This window comes from Xenopus tropicalis, chromosome 9 (assembly GCF_000004195.4).
Source record: "Xenopus tropicalis strain Nigerian chromosome 9, UCB_Xtro_10.0, whole genome shotgun sequence".
In the NCBI taxonomy this organism is placed as follows: Eukaryota; Metazoa; Chordata; class Amphibia; order Anura; family Pipidae; genus Xenopus; species Xenopus tropicalis.
Genome location: NC_030685.2, coordinates 45,353,874 through 45,378,432, shown reverse-complemented (window position 1 = coordinate 45,378,432; position 24,559 = coordinate 45,353,874). Strand labels below are relative to the sequence as shown.

The following is a 24,559-nucleotide window of genomic DNA, read 5'->3' as shown; positions in this document are numbered from 1 at the left end:
TTCATTTGTTTTGAAACTTTTACATCTGGCACTTACTATTTATTACTATTATTTTCGCTTTGAATATGCTTTTTTTCTACAGGTATCGGGCACTGCCATGGATGCGGCCATGGCACCGTCGTATACTAATTTATTTATGCATTATTTTGAACAACAGTTTATTTTGCCCAATTAATAATTGGGCGCTATATAGATGATATGATCTTGCTTTGGAGTGGTACAGAGGATGAATTTCACACTATGGTAGCTAATCTCAATGCACTTGATAGTCCTGTAAAATTACGGCCGATATCCAAAGTGAGCGGTTACATTTTATGGATATTGAGTTATGGATTACAGGTAAACAATTGGGGTACACTTGGGGGCGCTTTGAAGCGAGGGGTTATACAGTATCAATACTTTCACAGGATTTATCCACGGCTCGCACACAAAGTAGTCTCCCCAATAGGGGGCCTAAGGAACACCCTGGTATTGTTTTTAGCACCACTTTTAATGGCAGATCTGACCATATCAGAAAGGCTATAGGGAAGAATTGGAATATCCTTCAGGCTGATCATCAATTCAAGAAAGTCTTGCCTAATTCTAGTTACAGGAAGGGTATGAATTTACGGGTACAGAGTGACAGAGTGACCCTACTGCATGTTATCAGAAGAAGTCCGGTTCATGGTTACGTAGCAACAAACCAGGATGTTTCAAATGCCCTAATTGTACCTCTTGTACGTACATGATACCAGGTGAGACTTTCTTACACCCACAGAGGGGCAAACATCTTTCTATTAAGTATCACATTACTTGTACCACATCCTAGGTGATTTATTTAATTACCTGTCCTTGTGGTCTCTCTTATGTAGGGAAGAAAGATCAAATTCTAAGGCAACACGATGGACGGTCACCGTTCTGCTCTAAGCACTGCATTCAGGGATGGTGTGACTAAAAAACCAGTGGCGAAACACTTTTTGGAACAGGGCCATAGGCTACCCACCTTTCGCTATATTGCAATTGATCACGTCCCCCCAATTAGGAGGGGTGGCGACCGATCCTGTCTGCTCCTACAAAGGAAAGTTTTTTGGATAAAAACGCTTAATACTCTTTCCCCTTTTGGTTTAAATGAATACTGTTCATTTTCTTGTATTTATATATATACAGGCAGAACTTACTTTGATAAAAAGTTCGATTAGGATTAAAGGACCAGTAACACCATTTAGACACCCCAGCCCCAATCAATCAACTTACAGTTTTTACTTCAAATACTCTGCTGCATGCTGGTTTCGTATAATGTATCACAAAAAAATCCAAACCGACGCTTTCCTGTGGAGTATACAGGGTGTTCACCATCTTGCAGGGCCTGCAGGCTTCTTCTCCCCTATGTGCGCGCTGCCGACAGCTTCTTCCTGCTTTTGGTTTCAAAAATCCCGCCTCCGTGACGTCACGTCGCTTCGCAACCAGCGAAGCTCCTCTGCCACTGGCTTCAGCGTTTCCCTTCAGCAGCCATTCCATCAGCCTGCCTCTCCTCCCACCGGCCATCCAGGCAGCGTCTCTTCCCCTTCAGCAGCCATTCCATCAGCCTGCCTCTCCTCCCACCGGCCATCCAGGCAGCGTCTCTTTCCCTTCAGCAGCCATTCCATCAGCCTGCCTCTCCTCCCACCGGCCAGCCTGTCAGCGTGTCACCCTTTCAGCAGCCATTCCATCAGCCTGCCTCTCCTCCTACCGGCCAGCCAGTCAGCGTGTCGCCCCTTCAGCAGCCATTCCATCTGTCTGCCTCTCCTCCCACCGGCCATCCTGTCAGCGTGCCTTCAACAGGGTGATCGCTGCACTTCCTGGTTACAGCCGGATGTCCTGTAAAGAGGAGAGATGTTGGGGGCGCGCACACACTGAGGGACTAGTCGCCATATCGCCATTCTTCAAAACTGTATCCATACCATGGTGAGGAGATTTACTTGGGATTTTTTTGCTAAATAGAATGTAAATATATACAATGCAGCTGGACATGGGTATTAGTCAGAGGGTGTAGTTTTTATTTTTTTAATAACATTTTTTACTGTTACTGTTCCTTTAAGTACTGTAATGGTTAAGCTGAGCTCACGACAGAGTTTTTATGGAAACCAGCATTGCAAACTCTTGATTGGTTGCTAGATTAGAAGGTGTGTTTTTTAACCTGAAATGAGAAGACCTGAGCATGCTCAGTCATCCAAGAGACAAAGCAAATACCTAAGGGAGGGGGCCGAGAGTTAGATGAGGAGAAGGAATCCTAAGGGGATGCTGCAGCCTTACTATTAACCTTTGAACATCAGGAGTGGCATTTATTTAAATATTAAAAAGAGGGTGTTCGCTAATAGTGTTCTACACATGACCTGTTATATGCGCTATATTTTTTAGATAAACACATAGTTGAGGGGTGTGTTTGTTTGTGGAAAGCAGTGTGCATGGTTTAGTGAAAAAAGCTGTGTAAAACAAAATTGATTTTCTTTTATTTTGAGCCCTGGTATAGAGTCCTGCATGGGTCGAGTCAGCAGACCCCTGTCTGATTCAGTCTTGCCTCATCCCAGGTTCACTACCTATATAATTTTATATTATTCATTCCCATTGGAGCTTATGAATGAGTCTTATGTTGATTTTTCTCTAGTGACTAGGCTGACTGTGTGGCTTGTGAAGGAGAATTCCCCTGTCAACCCCTCTTCAGAGTTATTTATGTTCTCACACGATCCAGGATATGTGTAAGCATTTTACACGAGTTTTTTGTGCTTCAAAGTGAACTGGTTCCTTATATGCCTTGCAAAATCCTTTTGGTGGCTACATTATATAAGTTTTTTTGTTGAGGGCACTAGCCCTTGTATGGGTACAGGGTTAACACAGCTATACACTATTCTAGCACATAAACAAGATTTTGGCATGATGCAAAGATTTCCTTACTAACAAAATGGCACCCACCTGCTTGCTGTAGTTGTGTAATTCCAAGACTGAAGGAAACAAGATTTAAATAATTGATTTAGTGTAAGTGAAGTTTGCTTATGCTTGACTAACCAGATAGAAACGAATTTGGAATTATTTCTAAGGATGACAAGTACCCTTGAGCAAAGATCTAATAGTTATTCTAGTTCCACTGCATCTGCATCTGCTTACAAGTTCTGCAATAACCTACCCCATATGGTACCACACAACCAAATACAATCAAGGACTTTTGTGTGAAGGATGAAAAATAAAAATACTACAGGTAGACGCCAATCTGGAAGTAGGACTTCTTAAGAAGCTTTCCACCTTTAGAATAAGGAATCAGTGTCCAGGACCCTATAAGTAATGTGCAGCAAATACAGACAAGAAACATTGTCCTATGTTTCTAAAAGGAACTACCTTACGCAAGGTAAATCATAACAGTTTCCTTCTGAGGAGATGTTGGACCACTTGAATTTGTTAAAGGCAGCAAAAAAAACAAAAAACAAAAAGACACATCAAGGAACAACACTGAAGCCCTTTCAAAGAAGCCTTTGTCCTGCAGACATGCATTTTGAGCATAGTCATAATCACAGCTCACAATTCGAACCATCAATACTACCCTTCCACTTGAAGTACTCCACCAATGTTGACTTAAAGTAGAGGAGGGCAGGAGTCAATAGGCAGCTCAAGAAGAGAAAAAAAGCACACAAATTTGCATTAAACCACACAGGACTTTACTGGAAATAAATAACCTTCCCCACACTGAGGCAACGTTCACCCTCAAATATAGTATTTTATAGAGATACTGACACCAAAAATTAAACACTTTTTTGAAACTCTCATAACACTGTCTTTGCATGCTCTTTAAAATTTTGCCACATCCAATCCACATGTTCCTCTATGAGGGGGCTGGAATATTTGTGCTCAAGTTGTCTGTTAACATTAGAAATTCAAACTGACAGGTTGAGTGAGTAGGCAAGAGTGGCACAATAAAGGGGCATTTTAGGAGAGAAGCTTCTAGCTAATATGTTAATATTAATTACCTCATAATTCACTGTACAACTTACCATCTTCATACTACGTGGGAAGAGAGGTTATACCCGGGAACCTAATTACCTAATGCAAGTGCACCACTGTTATATTTCTCCCAGCTGCTTGCTACATAAAAGTCAGTGAATTTCCCATCTTCCTAGTCTTAACTATCTTATCTAAACAGGAGAGTGCCAAATGCAATATTATCACCCTATTTAAGATTCCGTAAGTTAAAAGATGATTTGATGACCTTTAGGCCAAGGGCACACAGCAGATCCTCCACCTGTTCTGTACGAAGGCAGAAGAAAGTGGATCTGTTGTAATATGCTCCTTCTTCTATCTCCATTGACAGGCACGGTGTTGGCAAGTGTGGAGCCACACTAAGAAGATAATACATTCTACGCCCACATTCTTTCCATGTAGCTCCACACAGGCCAGCATCGTGCCTGTCACTGGAGCTACACGGTGGAGCGCATTACAGTGAATCCAGTTTCCTTGGTCCACATATAAAATGCAGGCAGAGGATCTACTTTGTGTATCCTTGCCCTTATTCTTCTGTCTGTTCTATGTCGCTTGAGAAAAAATGATAATATGATACATGTAAAATGCGGGAAATACAAATGTAAATTCCGGGAAGAGAGCCCATAGGAATGCATACAAATTGGTGGGACCACAACAAAATGGTGTAAAAGGCGGGAAAATGTTAAATCCGGGGACGTAAATTCGGGGTTCTACTGTATATTCATATATATACAGGCAGATGTGCTTATTTGGTGAGGTTTTAAATGAGCAGATTTAGGCCCAATTTGGCTACCCATACTTTAAAGCTTTCGGCTGAAATCTGCTCTGTGTGCGCTCTAAAGGGCTAATTGTGATCCTGTCAGCACACATATTTGCAGTGAGCCAGTGGAGGAAACAACCTCTCTGCAATTAGCCTAAGGCTGAGGACACACAAGGCGCAGGCTCAGCTTCTCTACACCTGCATTTTCTCTGCAGGTGGAGAACAGTCAATGCACTCCCATCTGCCCAACAGGCAGACACTGTGCTTGTCAGTACAAAGGAACACTGATAGGCACAGTGAAGAAAATACCTATGCCAATCTACCTTGATAGTGGAAAGCTAGTCACTGTTGGTTTTCATTATGCTCACAGGGGAGCATGTATTTCTATGCCAACAGAGAAATAGCCTTATCTAACATTAGCCAAATAATGAATCGTTATGCACCTGGAAAAAAGTGGCTATATTATGGCTATGTTAAAACTAGAAGATATTTTTCTATTTAATTAGTTAAACAGAAGTGGTTACAGCGGTTTTTCTGATGACAAATCTAAATCCAAAACCAAACAAAATTAAGCTATAACATTTAAAATATATGGATTCCTCTATATAATACATATTTTAAGGAAGATTTACGCTTTTACATGTAGCTACCTCGTGAAGTGTCAGATGTTTCCCATCCTTTCTTTTAGAGTCAAACCTGCCATAGATTGCACTGTACTTGCGAATTTCCTCTTCCCTGTGGGGGTCTTCATCTACCATCTCGAAAATGTGTCCAATCATCTTTGACAGCTTTTTGTTTGTCTTTAGAAATTCCCTAACCTCATTTACATCACTCTTAGGTAAAGAAGGGAACATCCGCTCCACACATTCGGCAACTGAGAGAGCAGCTGAAGTGTCCAAGGTTTCAGTTATATCTCTAGGGGATGCAGGAGAGCCTAGATCAGCTGGGGACAAACTATGTTCACTTTCTGTGGTATGGTGACTTTGCCAGTGCCGTCCTTCGCTGTTGTTCTGAAGAGGAGAATTCCCTACTACATCTGATTTTCCTGGACACAAAGTTGTAGCTGCACATTTTGGGATCTTCAGGTGTGGATCTCTTGTATTGCTCTTCATTTCGGAACTATTGGAGTTTATTCCTAGTAAAGCGGAGGAAGATTCAGGTAGCTTGTAAATTGGAATGCTACTGACTGGTAGGGATGTGAGAGGTTGATTAAATATTCCTGGGTTTGTGACCCAGTCTCTCAGTGCCTTCTGCAGTCTTCTAACATGGAGTGGTTTACTGGCCATTCCAACCAGAGCCATTATCTCAAGAAATTCTTCTTCGCCTGCTTCACAGAGCTGCTGAACATCATCTCCTCCTTGCTGGATAAAGGCATCAAAGTAAGACAGGAGGTTAGCTCGCTGTAGTATTCTGTACAACTGAAGCTCACCAAGGGTTCTTGGCAGAGAAGATGCCATGGTAAATTAGAAGCCTGAATCAGAAAAGAACAAAAATATTTAACATTACAAAAAAACCTTGTACAGTATCACAAATTATCAAAAGTTTCAAGCTCAAATATGGAACATATTAATCAGAGACTTAAGAACTGTGGGTTTGCTCCCCTAAAAGTAGCAGATGAGATTCATCCTGAAGGATGTTTGGAATAGAAAGATAAAGATAGAAAAAAAGATAGAAAAAGCTATGGCTTTAACCCTATGTAAAGAACAATTGTAAATCATAGTTACATAGGGTTGAAAAAGAGTCCATCAAGTTCAACTCATCCAAGTAAACCCAGCACACACAACCCACACCTACCACTCTATACACTCACATACATAAACTATATATACAACCACTAATACTAACTGTAGATATTAGTATCACAATAGCCTTGGATATTCTGATTGTTAAAGAACTCATCCAGGCCCCTCTTAAAGGCATTAACAGAATCTTCCATTAGCATTCCACAACCTCACTGCCCTCACCGTGAAAAACCACCTACGCTGCTTCAAATGGAAGGAGATTCCTCTAATCTAAAGGGGTGACCTCTGGTGCGTGGATTGTTTTTATGGGAAAAAAGAACACCCCCTATCTGCCTATAATCCCCTCTAATGTACTTGTACAGAGTAATCATGTCCCCTCGCAAGCGCCTCTTTTCCAGAGAAAACAACCCCAACCTCGACAGTCTAACCCATATATGTCAAACACAAGGCCCGGGGCCAAATCCGGCCCACCTGGCTGTTTTATGTGGCCCTTGGTGAGTGTGTCTAACCATCCAGCATAATCAATTTCCATTCCCCTCACATAGTAACTAAAAAAATTTGGCCCGCAACTTAGCCTGTGTTTTAGATTTCAGCCCATTTATGTGATTGAGTTTGACACCCCTGGTCTAACCTCACAGTTTAAAACTTCCATCCCCTTAACCAGTTTAGTTGCACGTCTCTGCACTCTCTCCAGCTCATTAATATCCTTCTTAAGGACTGGAGGCCAAAACTGCAATGCATACTCAAGGTGAGGCCTTACCAGAGACCTATAAAGGGGCAAAATTATGTTCTCATCCCTTGGGTCAATGCCCTTTTTTTTTTATACAAGAAAGCACTTTATTTGCTTTAGTAGCCACAGAATGACACTGCCTGGAATTAGACAACTTGTTATCTACAAAAACCCCTAGATCCTTCTCCATTAAGGATACCCCCCACAAATTACCATTCAGTAGATAGTTTGCGTTTATATTATTTCTACCAAAGTGCATAACTTTGCACTTATCAACATTGAACCTCATTTTCCAGTTTGCTGCCCAGTTTTCCAATTTTTTCAAATCGCTCTGCAAAGCGGCAGCATCCTGCATGGACCTTATAGTTTTGCACAATTTAGTGTTATCAGCAAAAATAGAAACAGTACTGTCTATGCCCACCTCCAGGTCATAGACAGTACTGTTTCTATTTTTGCTGATGACACTAAATTGTGCAAAACTATAAAGGTGACTGAATGTAACCCCCTTGTTCCCCGTCCCGGTGTCAGGCGCGTCTGTGAGTGGCGTTTTCCTGACAGTAACCCTTCTGAAATAAAAAGTAACAAAAGTGGTATAAAGGTGATACCTTTATTGGCTAACTAAGATAATCATAGCAAGCTTTCAGGACATTTTAGTTCCTTTTTCAAGGTGATGACAATGAAGGCTCCTTGTAATCAGGTACCTTTATCTAAGTGAGCCAACGACTGTGTGTGGAGAAGCCTGTTATGAATGTGCTGGTCTATTTGCCCGACTACTCACACTGTGTATTTAACGAAGAAGCCACAGGTCATGATCTTCTTCCAGGGGGTCAAGGAGAGAGTGCAAGTATTGATCTTGTTTTATTGTTGGGGTGATGGATGTCTCTACCTCTACAGATCTCCCAAGAGGCAAAGAGAGAATCCCTATTTAAAGGACACGTAAACCCCACACACAAAAATGAGAGAACATGCTCTTTGAAATCTTTCAATACCTGTCACACTGGTTGTCTAGAGGTTAATTGTAAGGCTGCAATATCTCCTTAATCACTTACATTTCCTTCTCCTCCTATAACCCACTCGGCCCCCTCCCTCAGGAATTTGCTTTGAGTTCTGGCTTGTGGGCATGCTCAGTTGTTCTAAGCTCAGATTACTAAACACGCCCCCCTGTCTAGCAGCCAGAGAAGAGATGGCTTTGCTGGTTTCCATAGAAACTCATTTCCAGCTGTCTGCTATTTGCTTTAAGAAAATGTAATGGTGCTAGCAAATGAAGGGGATATATGCAGTACAAATTATGACATTTGGGTGGGGGAGAAATGCCCGAATGATATACATTAGATAACATAGGCAGATGTAGGCTTTAGATGTCCTTTAAGGAAGGCTATGGAGTATGAATGTACCATTTGTGATAACCTTGCCTTGTATAACAAAAAAAGTGTTGTTGGGAAGCTATGTCAGGCTTGGGAAGCTATGTCAGGCTTATGAGCAAATATAATGTAACTAGAAAGGGAAGTTTGAGAACAAACTTCATGTTGGGTTGAAAAACATGAAGTCACTGAATGGGCTCTGCCCACTTTCTCTAACCTTGGACCACAGTTATACAGTAAAAACCACTGTGCAAAGTTTGGGGACCCTGGTTTTAATAGTGTCTGAATGGCAGCAACTTAAATTTCCCCACTGAAAGTCAATGACATCTGATTGGCGGTTAGTGGCTCCACCCCCTTTTTCTAACCTGGAACTGCAGTTACCCAGCGACTAACTCTGCGAAGTTTAGAGGCCCTAGGATTAATAGCTAAAGAACAGCAGCAATTAAAATTTAAACCAATAAAAGTCAATAGGTGAATTGTGATTGGTGGTTGTGGCTCCGCCCACTTTTTCTAGCCTTGAGTCGAAGTCACCCAGTGACAAACATAAATAGTTTGAGAATGACAGCATTTTAAATTTAAACCAATAAAATCCAATGTATGAAATCTGATTGGCTGTTAGTGGCCCAACCTACTTTTCCTATTTTTGAACTGCAGTCCCCCACTGACCAACTTTGCAAATTTTGGGAACTCAGGCATAAAAATTGTGAGGCTGACAGCATTTTCCACTTCACCATTGAAAGTAAATAGGTGAAATGTTATTGGCTGTTGGTGGCTCAGCCCACTTTTTTCTAACTTTGAATGGCAAATACCCAGTGACTTAATCTGTAAAGTTTAACAACCCAATGAAATCTAATGGGTGGAAATGGATTGGCTGTTGGTGGCTCCTCCCACTTGTTTGGGAACCCTAACATAAATAGTGTGAGCAAAGCAACATTTTAAATATAAACCAAAAAAAAGGTGAAGTCTGATTGGCTGTTGGTGGCTCCACCCACTTTTTAAAACCTAAAAATGCAGTTCCCTAGTGACCCTGGTGTTAATACTGTGAGAATGGCAGCAGGTTGAATTTCCCATTGAAAATCAATAGGTAAAATCTGATTGACTGTTGTTGGCTCCACCCACTTTTCCTAACTCTGAACTGCAGTTACCAGGTGACTAGCTCTGCAAAGTTTGGAGATCTTAGTATTAATATTTAAAGAATGGCTGCAGTTTAAATTTAAACATATGAAGTCTATAGGTGAAATCTAATTGGTTGTTGTTGGCCCCACCCATTTTTGGAACATAGTCACCTAGTGACAAACTGTGTAAAGTTTGGGGACCCTGACATTAAACATGTGAGAATGGCAGCAGTTAAAATTTTCCCACTGAAAACAATGAAAGATATGTGATTGGCTTTTGGCAGCCCCGCCCACTTTTTCTAACTTTGAGTACAAAGTCACGCAGTGACTGACTGTGCAAAGTTTGCGAACTCTGGCATCAAACCAATAAAATTCAATAGGTGAAATCTGATTGGCTGTTGGTGGCCCCACCCACTTTTTCAAAACTAAAACTGTAGTCCTCTAGTGACCAACTGAGAAAAGTTTGGGGACCCTGGTGTTAGTACTGTGAGAATGGCAGCAGGTTGAATTTCCCCATTTAGAGTCAATAGGTAAAATCTGATTGGCTGTTGGTGGCTCCACCCACTTTTTCTTACCTTGAACCACAGTTACCTGGTGCCTAACTCTGCAAAGTCTGGGGACCCCGGTGTTATTACTGTGAGACTGGCAGCAGATTGGACTTCTGCCAAGTCAATAGGTAAAATCTGATTGGCTGTTCACATCTCTGCCCACTTTTGGGCATCAAACAATCATAATATTTTCATTCAGGCTGAGCCCATGATGGTGTGATTCAAGTTTGGGGAGTGTAGCCTCAAAGCTGTAAGTTTGGCAGCAGTTTCAATTTCCCCATAAAAGTCAATGGGTACAATATGATTGGCTGTTGTTGGCCCCTCCCACTTTGCGGGTTTTTTAAAAAAACAAAAAAAAAACCTGAATGCGTAGTCACCCAGTGACTGACTGTGCAAGGTTTGGAAAATCTGGCATCACACCAATAAAAATCAATAGGTGAAATTTGATTGACTGTTGGTGGCTCCGCCCACTTTTCAAAACTTAAACTGCAGTCCCCTAGTGACCAAGTGTAAAAAGTTTGGGGTACCTGGTGTTATTACTGTGAGAATGGCAGCAGGTTGAATTTCCGCCAAATCAATAGGTAAAATCTGATTTGGCAGTTCACAGCTCCGCCCACTTTTGGGCATCCTATAATCATCCTATTTTTATTCAGGCTGACCCCATGACTATGTGATTCAAGTTTGGGGAGCGTAGCCTCAAAGCTGTAAGATTGGCAGCAGTTTCAATTTCCCCATTAAAGTCAATGATTAAAATTTGATTGGCTGTTGTTGGCCCCTCCCACTTTGGGGTCATTCAACAAATGTTGCTGCTTCATTTGGGGTGACCCCATGCTTATGTTATTCAAGTTTGGGGGGTGTAACTTCAAAGCTGTAAGTACGGCAGCAGTTTGAAAATCTTCCCTGTCAAAGTCAATGGGAAAATTGGGGGGTTCGGAGCGGCACCACAAAAAGACGGGGGGCGCAATCGCTTAGAAAAGCACAAGCAACCTGCTCCGCTATAGGGTGAAGATGTGTGGGGAGTTTGGGTATTGTACCCCTAAAACTGTAGGAGGAGTAGCGTTTAGAAAATGGGGGGCCCTAAGAATAAGATGAAGAAGCGGAAGTGGGGTTTTCAACCCAACATAATGAAGGATTGGTTTAAAGAACCTATCAACAACTCTATAAAATAAGTTATTAGCACTATTACTGAGTCTGTGCTACAAAAAGTGACACCTGCCACTGCTAAACCGTCTGCGGCTATCAGAGCCCATGCATACTGAGCCATAGCCGGGGCTGTGTATATTTCTGACAAACTGAGGATGGTCTGGAGTCTTTTTGTGCTGAGGAGGATTCCACTTTTGATGTTGATATGGTGAAACCCTTAATTAGTGCTATGCAAAAGGCATTGGAGCTGAAAGATCCTGAACAGGAACAGAAACAAAACAAGAGGGTTGATTCACTAAAGTGCGTTAATTTTAATCGCACGCTTTTTTGCGTGAAAAAAGACGCGCCAATTAGCGCGCGATTCACTATTATCGCATGAGTTAATTTTCGCGCAACTGCATGCAGTAATTTTAACGCATGCGTTAATTAGCGCGCAGAAAATAATACTAACGCATGATTCACAAACACTTAGACGCGCTAAATATCACATTAGACCATGCGAAAATTAACACCTACTTGAGGCAGGTGGTAATTATAGAAAAGTACAGTTAATGAGCTTTTGGCAATAAAATATGGACTTTGCAGTGTTATTTATTCAAGTCTGTGTTGGCCCTAGAGTGATGTAGCCTCCAGTTTGCCGCATATAAATAGTAGCCGCATAGAAATAGTAGCATATAAATATTTATATGTGGCTACTATTTATATGTGGCTACTATTTATATGCACTATTTATATGTGGCTACTATTTATATGCTACCATTTATATGCACTATTTATATGTGGCTACTATTTATATGCACTATTTATATGTGGCTACTATTTATATGTGGCTACTATTTATTTGCTACTATTTATATGTGGCTACTATTTATATGCATTATTTATATGTGGCTACTATTTATATGCTACTATTTATATGCACTATTTATATGTGGCTACTATTTATATGCACTATTTATATGTGGCTACTATTTATATGCTACTATTTATACGCCGTGACTATTAGCGCACATAATAATAGGCGTTAATTAGCGCGCATGTGGTAAATGCCGCATGCAATATCGTGCGTAAATTAGCGCAAGTATGCTTATGGTGAATCGTGTGTTAAGTGGCGAAAATTTAGACGCGATAACATTTTTATCGCATTCTATAAATAGCGCACGTTTTAATGCACTTTAGTGAATCAGCCCTAAGATGTTCAAAGCCTCAGGGGAAAAGTCTTTAGCCTTCCAGTTCATGAAGTAATCAAAAATTTTATCCCGGAAGAATGGAATACTCCTTATAAGAAGTTTTATATTTATAATAAGCTTAAGAATGCTGAAAGTGATGTTGGCCACTGGACTAATCCCCCTAAAGTAGATGCAGCAATTACCTGTGTTGCACACAGGACAACATTACCTGGTGATAAAGTAGTGTTTACTAAAGACTCAATAAAGAGAAGACAACATTTACTCAGAAACAGGTCTTGTTTGTAAACCCGTAGTTGTGGCCACTTGCGTTTCCAAAGCAGTTAAGGTATGGCTGGAAGACATGGATAAATCTATTAACGAAGAGTCAGATAAGAGGTGTTTTGAAGGTGTTTGATGATGTGAAGGTGGCTATTGAGTTTTTGACAGAAAGCCTTAGCTAGCAAAAGCTCTTTTCTCCCTCAAGAAATAAGAGCAAGATGTCAAGCTGCTAGAGAGGACAGATCTTCATTTAAGGAAGCTTGAACCTAGAGACCTGGGAAAGGCTACAATAAGCAGATCTTTTAGAGAAATACATTTTAGAACCAGTCTAAAAAAAATGGTAAACAAGAAAAACCCAAGTCCTTTTGGTGGTACAACTGCCCAGCAGCCTCCATTAGGGGCAAGACTGCTTCAATTTGGGGCTTCATGGGCTGCGAACACCTTAGACAGGTGGGTTATCATTTGAAATTTGTGCACTAGACAAAGTCAAATGTCTTTGTAAAATTTTTAGTTCTAGTACCATCAGTTGGCTATCACCTCAGATTTTTGGAGAAAGAAGGTTTTCTCTCCAGTGCCCCTTCAACAGCAAAAGCAATATTTAGACCTCAGATACTTGAATTAATTTATTAGGGTAAGATCGATCAAGATGGAAACTCTCAGTATCACCACCAAAACCATTCAGCCTGGAGATTGGATGGTAAAGATAGATCTGTGTGATGCATAAAGGAAGCTTTATCAGAAAGGTCTGTATGTAAATACAGCCATATGCACTCACATAAACGCTGCACTGAGTCCTTTACAAAAGAAACACAGGATTTCTTGTCTCCTTTTTTTTTTTAAGAACTCCCTCCCCCTTCCTTTAGAAATGTGTGATCTAAACTATACAGCAGGAAGCTTCATCATAGTCTTGCAAACTGCACATGTAGTGCAGGAGCGTGGCTTTATGGGAATTTTGTTTACAGAGCTCTGATTTTTTTTTTCCTATGACGCTTTGGATCATCTGAACAGGCAAAATATGGGGAGACTTAAGGGCACTATTGAGAGAACTGAAGGTATGCCTGTAGCTTGAGATTAACGCTTTATTAGCCTTTCCTTCTCCTCTATCCCCATGTCTCCATCTTTGCTCCACACCAGATGTTTCTTAGGTTTTTCATTCTGGGAGGTCATCAGTACCTTGCCCTCCCGTTTAGGCTGGTAGCTCCAATGATTGCTATCCTAAGATTAAGAGGGGTCCAGATTTTCAGTTATCTGGAGGATTTGCTTTTGAAGGCTGCAAAAAAAAATGAAAAAAAAAAAAACAGATCTGGTGGTTCAGATACAGATGGTGATGAAGTCACTAGAAGACATAGTAATATAGTAAGTTAGGTTGAAAAACACGTTCAACCATAATGCCTATATATAACCTGCCTAGATCAAGATCCATAGGAAGGCAAAAAACCCCATCTAAAGCCTCTCTAATTTGCCACAGAGGGAAAAAAATTCCTTCCTGACTCCAAGATGGCAATCGGACCAGTCCCTGGATCAACTTATCTCCCATAACCCTGTATTCCCTCACTTGCTAAGAAGCCATCCAGCCCCTTCTTAAATATATATAAAGTATCAGCCAGCACAACTGATTCAGGGAGGGAATTCCACAACTTCACAGCTCTCACTGCATATTTAAACGGAACCTCCCTTCTTCTAAATGGAGTGGGTGCCCTCGTGTCCATTGGAAGGACCTACCGGTAAATAAATTATACATTAGAGAAGTTATTATATGATCCCCTTATATATTTATACATAGTGATCATGTCACCTCTTAAGCGCCTCTTCTCCAGTGTAAACAGACCCAACTTGGCCAGTCTTTCTTCATAACTGAGACTTTCCATACCCTTTACCAGTTTAGTTCTCTGGACCCTCTCTAACTCAATAATGTCCCGTTTGAGCACTGGAGACTAAAACTGAACAGCATATTGTAGGTGGAGTCTTAGCAGCGCTTTGTAAAGGGGAAGAATAACACCCTCCTCCCGTGAATCTATACCCCTTTTAATACAGCTCAAAACCTTGTTTGCCCTTGCAGCTGCTGCCTGGCATTGCTTGCTACAGCCAAGTTTATTATCTACAAAGACTCCAAGGTCCTTCTCCATTATGGATTTGCCTAGTGCAGTCCCATTAAGGGTATAAGTGGCTTGCATATTTTTACATCCCAGCTGCATGACCTTACATTTATCCACATTAAATCTCATCTGCCACTTAGCCGCCCAGATTGCCAGTTGTTCAAGATCCTGCTGCAAAGACGACACATCCTGGATAGAATTGACTGGCCTGCAGAGTTTTGTGTCATCTGCAAACACTGATACATTGCTTATAATACCCTCCCATAAGTCATTTATGAACAAGTTAAACAAAAGTGTACCCAGTACAGAACCCTGAGGGACCCCACTGAGAACCTTAGTCCAAGTAGAGAATGTACCATTAACAACCACCCTCTGTACCCGATCCTGTAGCCAGTTTTCTATCCATGTGCAAACGACTTCACTAAGACCAATAGACCTTAGTTTAGAAAGCAGTTGTTTGTGGGGAACAGTATCAAATGCTTTGGCAAAATCCAAATAGTTTAAATCTACAGCATCCCCACTGTCCAGCTTCTTACTCATCTCATCATAAAAAGCAATTAAATTGGTCTGACATGACCTGTCCTTCATAAAGCCATGCTGATTACTGCTCATAATGCCATTCTCCAGTACAAAATTTTGTATGTGATAATTTAACAAGCCTTCAAATAACTTGCCCACCACGGATGTCAAACTTACAGGCCTATAACTGCCAGGCTGAGATCTTACTCCCTTTTTAAATATAGGAATGACATTAGCCTTCTTCCAATCCCTAGGTACCATACCTGATGAAAGTGAGTCTGAGAATATCAGAAACAAAGGCCACTGTAAATCTGACCCTAGCTCTCTCAGTACCCGGGGGTGTATTTCATCTGTCCCAGGTGCCTTGTTCACATTTATCTTGTGTAACCCTTTAAGCACCATATCCTGTGTCAACCACTGCGTAGTTGGAACTGAGGCAACAGTGCAGCTACTGGGTGGCACTCTGGCTCCTCTACTGTAGACACAGAAGAAAAAAACTGGTTTAGCACATCTTTCTGCCTTTTATAACTCAATGGGGCCACACCCTCAACCTGCATCTTTGTTTTATACTTAAAAAACTTTTTGGTGTTAGTTTTGGCCTCTGACGCAATGCGCTCCTCATTTTTTATCTTTGCCTTTCGGATTGCTGTTTTACAACACTTGTTATATGTACATATATATATATATATATATGTACATATATATATATATATATATATATATACATATTTCCGCTCCAATGCTAGTACCTCCAGCTCTCCCATGACCTTGGATGGCTTATAAATTATCAGAAATCTCACCTTGTGCCAACTCACAAACTGCCTTTCCTGGGCATCTTGATACACACCACAGAGATGAAGCTGTTTTTTCCGCAAAACAAGGTGTTGAATATAGTCCACTGTTTGGATATTTCAAAAGTACCCGTTTATAACGGCTCGGGTCTGCCAGCAAGTACTGAAGAAAATGGTAGCCAGAAAGGATGTACTGAAATGAGCTATGGCCCATCTTTATCCTCTTCAGTTCAAATTCCTCCAACAGTGGAGAAAGTGTCCAGAACAGATCGTAGTGATGTCACAGCTAACAAATCCTCTGATCCCAGAGTCCTGAACAAGATTTGGGAAGACCAAAGCACAATAATTGCAGTCCTACCTTGGTGGCCAAGGAAGCCTTGGTTTTTGTGTCTGTTCCAGATGGCAGTGGCAGAGACAATCAGGATCCCTTGTCACAAGGGGTTGCTGTCTCAGGGAGATCTTCTTCATTGAGCAGCAAAACTTGCCTCAAGTAGGGCTAGCAGAATATTCAGTTGACACTGTGTAGGCTTCACGGACACCTTTGATGCAACAAGTTTATCACAAGGTGTGGAGGAAATTTGAGGAATGTTGCACCAGTTTAGGTATCCCTGATTTTTGCAATACTCAAAGTTCAAGTGTCAGTATTGTCGCATTAACTAATATGAAATGGGTTCAGCGGCCCCTAATATTTAGATTTCTTCAAGGAGTGAAATGCTTGAAGCCCCAAGTAAGGACAATCATACCTTCATGGGACTTTAAATCTTGTTCTTCAGGTTCTCATGGGTCCACCTTTTGAATCTGTAGATTTGGAGTTCTTGTGGCTTAAAGGAGAAGGAAAGGCAAAGTCACTAACAGGGGCACCAGCCCGGGGTACGAGGTAAGCGATTAAAGTCACTTGGGGGTGCTTAACATTTTAGCACCCCCAAGTGACTTAGCCTTTCCTTCTCCTTTAAGGTAGCCTTATTGCTATCACATCAGCCTGGAGGGTGTGTAAAATTCAATCTCTTAAGAGGAGAGCCTTACCTTAAAATCTAACAAGAGAAAGTAATTCAAAGGTTACCTGAAAGATATCTTCCTAAGGTGGTTTCTTCTTTCCATGCCAATAAAGAGATTGTGTTGCCGGCATTCTTCACAGAACCTTTATGTTAACAAAACAGTCAATCAAGAAATGTAAAAGTCTTCTGCTGGTCTTCAAGGGATGCTCCATTGACCTTCAAGTCTCTAAGTGCACCATTGCAAAGTGGATTAAGAAGTGTATCATAAAGGCTTATTCTGTCAGTGCTGAACAGGCTTCTCTAGTTAGGGCTCATTCTACTCAGGCAATGGCAACTTCATGGGCATTCAGGGCTCATGAACTTTGTAATGCAGCTACATGGTCATCAATCTCAACTTCCTCGCTTTTAGAAGCTTGATGCAGAAGCTTCTAACAGAGCTTATTTTGATCACAAAGTGCAGAGGGACAGGAAAAGGGAAAATTCTATCACGACTTAATATGTTCTTTTCCTGGACTGAAACATGGCAGTGGGTGCAACTCCTTGCACTATTGTCGTTAGTTACCTCTCAGCTCAGGACATTCAGAGAGGAATGCATGCCATGCATTAGTCCAGAAAACATATATTTTGGTAAGTTATGATAAAATTGTCCCTTTAATTGCTATAAACTTTCTGTGTCAGAGAGCATTCTAAATATGTAGGACATTCCCTCTCATTCCATTGATACTGCACAGGATTCTCCCTCTCCCTCCGTGGGTACTGCTTATGAGGTATTACAGCTCTCTTTCCACTTTCTTTACTGGGTATTAGAAAAAATTTACAGGAATTGGTCACTTCAACAGAGGCAGTTCAAGCTGTTAGAAGTTTAATTCTAAAGCCGAGGAGCACCAACAGGTAGTAAGCACCTGTCTGAGTTTAGTTCAGATTGTTGGGGATGGTCGGGTAGATTGCATTCTATTACATTTTAAGCACCCCTTTATAAATAACAAAAAATTATGTTGTGAGTTTGGCCAGTTTTAACACTCAAGGGATAGACAGTCAAAAACAAGTAAGCTAAAGGGTAAGATGTAAATCTACTCAGTATGTCTCTGAGCATGCTGAAATTTACATTTATTTTCAAGTTTTAGCAGTTTTTCTATTTCTATTTTAGTGGAGATAACAGTTTTAGAAAGTTTTATGCTGCTATGCATGCTTCAGCTCAACCGTGCTCTATAAAGGCCAACAGAATTAGTGACCCTAAAGCTGGCCATACACGCATTGATATAATCGTACAAAACATTGTTTCAAACAAAAATATCCTCCCAATAATTTTTGTACCATGGCAAATGGTTGTTTAGTCGATCAAACAGGCTAGAAAATTTAAGTCAGATAATGATTAAAATCTGTGTATGTATTGTTGGGGGGGACCTTAAATGCATTTCTGTGATGTAACTTTTGTACGATTGTTGTCTGCCAACTATTTCATGTACAGAACATAACCAAATTATTTTTAGGACTTTATCCTACAATTTCAGCCAGAATGTTAGTTTTAAATTGTTGCATTTAAACACATGATCTACAGTATATCCGAACATTCGTCAGAAGAAAACTAAAATCTGAATGTGTTTGGCCACCTTAACTGTTCATGCACTTTATGTATTCTGACTGATTTGAGACAAAAGCTTAGTATTGGCAGTCTAATAATACAAATAGCTCAGAAAGAATTAAAAATTAATGTAAACTAAAAAAGTGTTCAGGGAAGAACTTTGAGTAAAGGTGGCCATACATGTAGAAATTCTGATCTTTCCTGTGCCCATCGGTCGCAGCCGATTAAGACATTATCGTATTTTTCGCCGTATAAGACGCACTTTTTCTTCCCCAAAACTGGGGGGGAAAAGTTGGTGCGTCTTATACGGCGAACTGTCTTCCTCTCTGTGCCGAGGCTCTCTGCCGCATCCTCGCTTTTATAAGGTTGCGCCCGTGCGTACGGACGTCACACGCACAGGGCGCAACCTAATAGAAGCACAGAAGGAGCTGGGAGCCATGGCACAGAGAGGAAGACATCACGGGAGCCGGAGGCCGCTGGGGGTAGGTTAGGGGGGAAATGCAAGGTGCTTGGGGGCCCTGGGGGAAGCTGAAGGATACTTGGGGGGGGGCCTGGGGGAAGCTGAAGGATACTTGGGGGGACCCTGGGGGAAGCTAAAGGATACTTGGGGGGGCCCTGGGGGAAGCTGAAGGATACTTGGGGGGGGGGCCTGGGGGAAGCTGAAGGATGCTTGGGGGGGGCCCTGGGGGAAGCCTCATTATGTGCAAGCCCAGAGACAATTAACTTTATACAGTTGATATAAAATATATATCAACAGTATGGTTCAGAATCTTTTTTTTCTAGATTTTCCTCCTTTAAAATTGGGTGCGTCTTATATTCCGGAGCGTCTTATAGGGCGAAAAATACGGTAATTACATAACCTATTATATACAGGCATATGAAAAAGTTTGGGAACCCCTCTCAGCCTGCATAATAATTTACTCCACTTTCACAAAAAAGAAAACTGTGGTATGTCTTTCATTTTCCAGGAACATCTGAGTACTGGGGTGTTTTCTGAACAAAGATTTTTAGTGAAGCAATATTTAGTTGTATGAAATTAAATCAAATGTGAAAACCTACAGTTCGAAACCTACAGTATTTATGCAGAGGAGGAAGTACAATATTCTGAAATGGCCGTCACAGTCCCCTGACTTGAATATCATCGAAAATCTATGGAACGGTTTGAAGCAGGCTGTCCATGCTCGGCAGCCATCAAATTTAACTGAACTGGAGAGATTTTGTGTGGACGAATGGTCAAAAATTCCGCCATCCAGACACTCATCAAAGGCTATTGGAGGCATCTAGAGGCCATTACATCTGCAAAAGGAGGCTCAACTAAGTATTGATGTAATATCTCTGTTGGGGTGCCCAAATGTATGCACCTAATTTTGTTATGATGCATATTACATTTTCTGTTAATCCAATAAACTTTATGTCACTACTGAAATACTACTGTTTCTATAAGGCATGTTATATATTAAAAGGAAGTTGCTACTTTGAAAGCTCAGCCAATGATAAACAAAACACCAAAGAAAGTCATATGACTGTAGCTGCTTACATGGGCAGTCAAAGAGGGCCATATATGGAACCAAATAGTAGACAGTAGGGAATTGGATGCACCAAATCGACTATTTAGGAATCTGGCTGAATCCCGAATCCTTTGTGAAAGATTTGTCCAAATACCAAATTGAATCCCAATTTGCATATGCAAATAAGGCAACTTCCATGTCTACGTGACAAAAAGTCACATGATTTTAAGGATTTGGTTCAGCCAGGCACATGGATTTGGCCAAATCCTGCTGAAAAAGGCAGAATAACGAACCAATCCCTAAAAGAAAGTTGTTTTTCTCATAGTCTGTACTGAGATACAATTCAACTAGCAGTTAAGGTGGCCATACACAGGCAGATTTAAGCTGCTAATTTTAGACCAGTGCTGTCCAAATTCTGTGGTACTGAGGGCCAGAATTTTTCTGGCCTACATGGTGGAGGGCCAATAATGGAAGCCAGTTTGACCACTCCCCTTTTTAAACTGCACCCATTTGAAACCATACCCATTTAAAACCGCACCCATTTCAATCCACACCCATGTTACCAAAAGAGCTTTTAAGACAATACCCTCATTAATGATAGTAGCACAGCAAAAACCCAAACAGTTGGTGCTCACTGTAGGGATATCACCCTTCATTCATAAGTAAAAGAATAATATTAAGACATACCTTTAAATCCATATGTCTCCTCCTCCCCTCTGAATATCACAGCAACCCCCAGCATATAATTACACACTTTAGGATTTCCAAATGCTAACTAACTCCCAGAACAAACCCCTGCCATGGCACACACAGGCAGCATAGAGCAGGCATAGTATGGCACACGCAGGCAGGGTAGGGCAGGCAGAGCATGGCGCACACAGGCAGCATAGAACAGGCAGAGTTTAGCACACACAGGCAGTGTAGGGGCAGGCAGAACACTGCCTGTGTGTGCCATACTCTGCCTGTTCTACTCTGCCTGTGTGTGCCATACTCTGCCTGCCCTATGCTGCCTGTGTGTGCCATACACACAGGCAACATAGGGTAGGAAGTACATACAGTGACACAATATTCTCAGGTGTGAACATGTAGAGGGTGAACAATGCAGGGACTAAAAGGTATGAACAGTACAGATTACATGTTTAAACATTGCAGAGGTTTACCGTCTGAATCTGAGGTGTGAACAATGCAGGGGGCCAGTTAATCTCAGTACTGATACCATTTAAAATTTTACACAAAGGTAAGCAGACAGACAGGTGGGGACCATGGGCCAGCAGTTGGATAGCATAGCTTTAGACTAATTAGGCCCATAATCTGCCCATGTATGGGGATCCCTGATGGTCCTACCTGACCAATATCTTAACGAAAATCATTGAGGCATCAATTAGGCAGGTTTGAATTTTCTACTCGGATGTTTTCCTCACTCTGACTGCTTCTATCACTATCATTTTAATTTGATTGTTTGGCCCTAGGACCAAATTAGCCCAATATCACCCTCCTTAGGCTGGCATATCAGGGAAAGAATAGTTGACCGGCACAACGAGTGTAATGCAAGCGGGGCTTAGCCCCTGCGTGTTTATTCAAAAAATAGCAGCAACATTTTGGGGACGTACCCCTTCGTCAGGCGGGGTATGCACCCGAAACATTGCTGCTATTTTTTGAATAAACACAGAGGGGCTAAGTTATTTATTTATATTCCTTCTATATTTTTTATATACAGGTATAGGACCCATTATCCAGAATGCTCGGGACCAAGGGTATTCCGGATAAGGGGTCTTTCCGTAATTTGGATCTCAATACCTTAAATCTACTAAAAAATCAATAAAACATTAATTAAACCCAATAGAATTGTTTTGCATCTAATAAGGATTAATGATATCTTAGTTGGAATCAATTACAAGGTTCTGTTTTATTTCTACATAGAAAAAGGAAATCCGTTTTAAAATTCTGAATTATTTGATTAAAATGGAGTCTATGGGAGACGGGCATTCCGTAATTCGGAGCTTTCTGGATAACGGGTTTCCGGATAAGGGGTCCGATACCTGTATATATATATATATATATATATATATATATATATATATATATATATATATATATATATAAAAAAACAAAATGAAATACTGGCACTCACGTATAATCCACAGCTTGGCCTGGGTGCAATCCTCAAAATTAGAATGAACACGAATTGGGAAAAGAAGCCGCACTCACAGGACTTAAGTACAAAAATAAAAAACTTTTAATGGTAAATCAGTGAACTGACGTTTCGGCTGAACACCTCAGTCAGTGTATTTAATGTTAGCTTTCACAGTGTGGTTTAACTTTGAGAAAGGCTGATATTGGTGTTCCCTTTGGGAGGCAACAATTTAAAGGAATAAAAGGCAGGTATAAACAGCGACATGTGTCAAAAAGCTGATATATTGTTTAATCTGCCCACATGGATGGTCGTACAGCACTCATCTATTAATTTTCCAGCTGCAGAAATAAGCATATCTAAAAGAAGGCCCACCAGTACCATGCTACATCTGACAGGTGGGTATAAAGGGGGATTAAATGTTGGGTTTATGTGGGGATGGGTAAAGACAGAAAAGTTCCAATCCAAACATCAGTCAGCGTATGGCCTCCTTTAGGTTACATTATGCTTTTTGGCTAATTTATGTTCCATTTTTCTAGTGTAGGCTATAATCATTATTAAAAGAAAAGGAAAGGAAAGTATATTTCAGTGGGGAGTGCCATTAGTAAGCCACCCAGTGAATATATTCGCTAACCTTGGACCATGAGCACTGTGCTGGTACCTTCATTCATACATCAGATCCTCTGTGGCTGTCTAGGACCATGCTCAGTATTTTACTAAAGGTAATCTGCCATGAGCAGTACAGTATAATCAGAAATCTTATAAAATCAAACATCTAACCTATTTTGCAGTGTTGCAAAACAGGAGCAGGTATAAAGCTTTCAGGAATAGATAGATAATGCAAAATATAGGGTTGATATATTATGTATATTAACTTACAACAATAAAATATTTTTTTTACAACAAGCATGACAATTACGTTACCCTGTAAACTCAACAGATTCCTGCAATCAACCTAGAAAAGTTTTTGGAATTCAAGGTTTGGGTTAAAGTTAAGTTCCATTTCACTGTTCTTCCTAGCATCACAAAAGTGCATAACACACTGGTAAAGTCAGATATTAAATTGCTAGCATGATGTACACCACTAGTAACCTTAAAAAAAACAAAATATAAAAAAAAAAAAAACCACACGCATTGTGCATTACATACATATGTCCAAACTGAAAAAGACATGTTGAATATCGTTTAGTATTCTCTAAATTTGATCTGTATGTACAAGTGAACAGCCCAGCAAGGATTCCCTTTACAAACACACCCACGTCCAGAATAGAAGGCAATCACCTGGCGAATGTTCTGTTCCATCCGCTCAGAGTAAAACCATAGCAGTATTAAATATATATTCCGACATATGCCCACATTTTTTAAACATTCTATAGCAATGTACCATTAGCATCTAACTTATCATTCTATTAAGTACAAACACGTAAATAAATATAAACCTCAACTTTTAAGACCACCAACCCGGATGATTTCAGATATACTGCCAACGTTCCAACAAAGATTTCTGCTCCATTCAGGCGAAACCTGCCTAATCTAGACGATACTTACCGTACAGTCCCCAGTTTCTGGACCTCAGTAAAATCGCTATGGAGGATGGTTCTACTTCCTTTGGCAATACAGGCGCTGGAGGCCGCGCAGTTACCCCACAGCCACCCCCCTATATGACTTGGATATTCCGCTCTTGCGAACTACACTGTTCTCTCGGTCTCTCTGTCTACTTCCCACACGAGCCCCGTGACGCAGATCCTGGCGTGGGAGGCGGCCAGGGCGTGGGTGGCTGCTGCTGCCGGTTGCCTGCTGTATGGAATACCAAACGTCAAATTTCACACCAAGGAAAAAGTAAGAGAAGAAAAAGCGGAGGGAAGTGTAAACAATAACGGATAAAACAATACGAAGTCTCTTTAAGCGCAGTACCTATTTTGAAGAAGTTATACAAATATGAAATACTGCTCTGTATTTCAAATTAAACATTTACAGTGACTAGGCATTGTCTGCAATATTGATATGCTGAATCCGAACGCAATTCTCTTGGAGTTTAAATAGAGCAGCGTCTACTTTTTATATGAATAAAATTGAGGGGTTTCCTGATACCTGGCAAGGATTACC

The 24,559-nt window shown here is 40.9% G+C and overlaps 1 protein-coding gene across 2 annotated transcripts in view; it reads right to left on the bottom strand.

Moving 5' to 3' along the window:
- Positions 1–24,235, bottom strand: part of nab1 (NGFI-A binding protein 1) — a 90,817-nt gene extending 66,582 nt beyond the window's left edge. Inside the window, exons 1-2 of one of the 2 annotated variants that reach the window (XM_012968009.3) lie at positions 24,002–24,235; positions 5,395–6,215 (exon numbers count right to left, since the gene is read on the bottom strand). In XM_012968009.3, coding sequence (XP_012823463.1) covers positions 5,395–6,201 — 807 coding nt within the window. In that variant the 5' untranslated portion in view covers positions 6,202–6,215; positions 24,002–24,235. 2 annotated transcript variants of the gene reach the window in all.
- Positions 24,236–24,559: the final 324 nt, after the last annotated feature.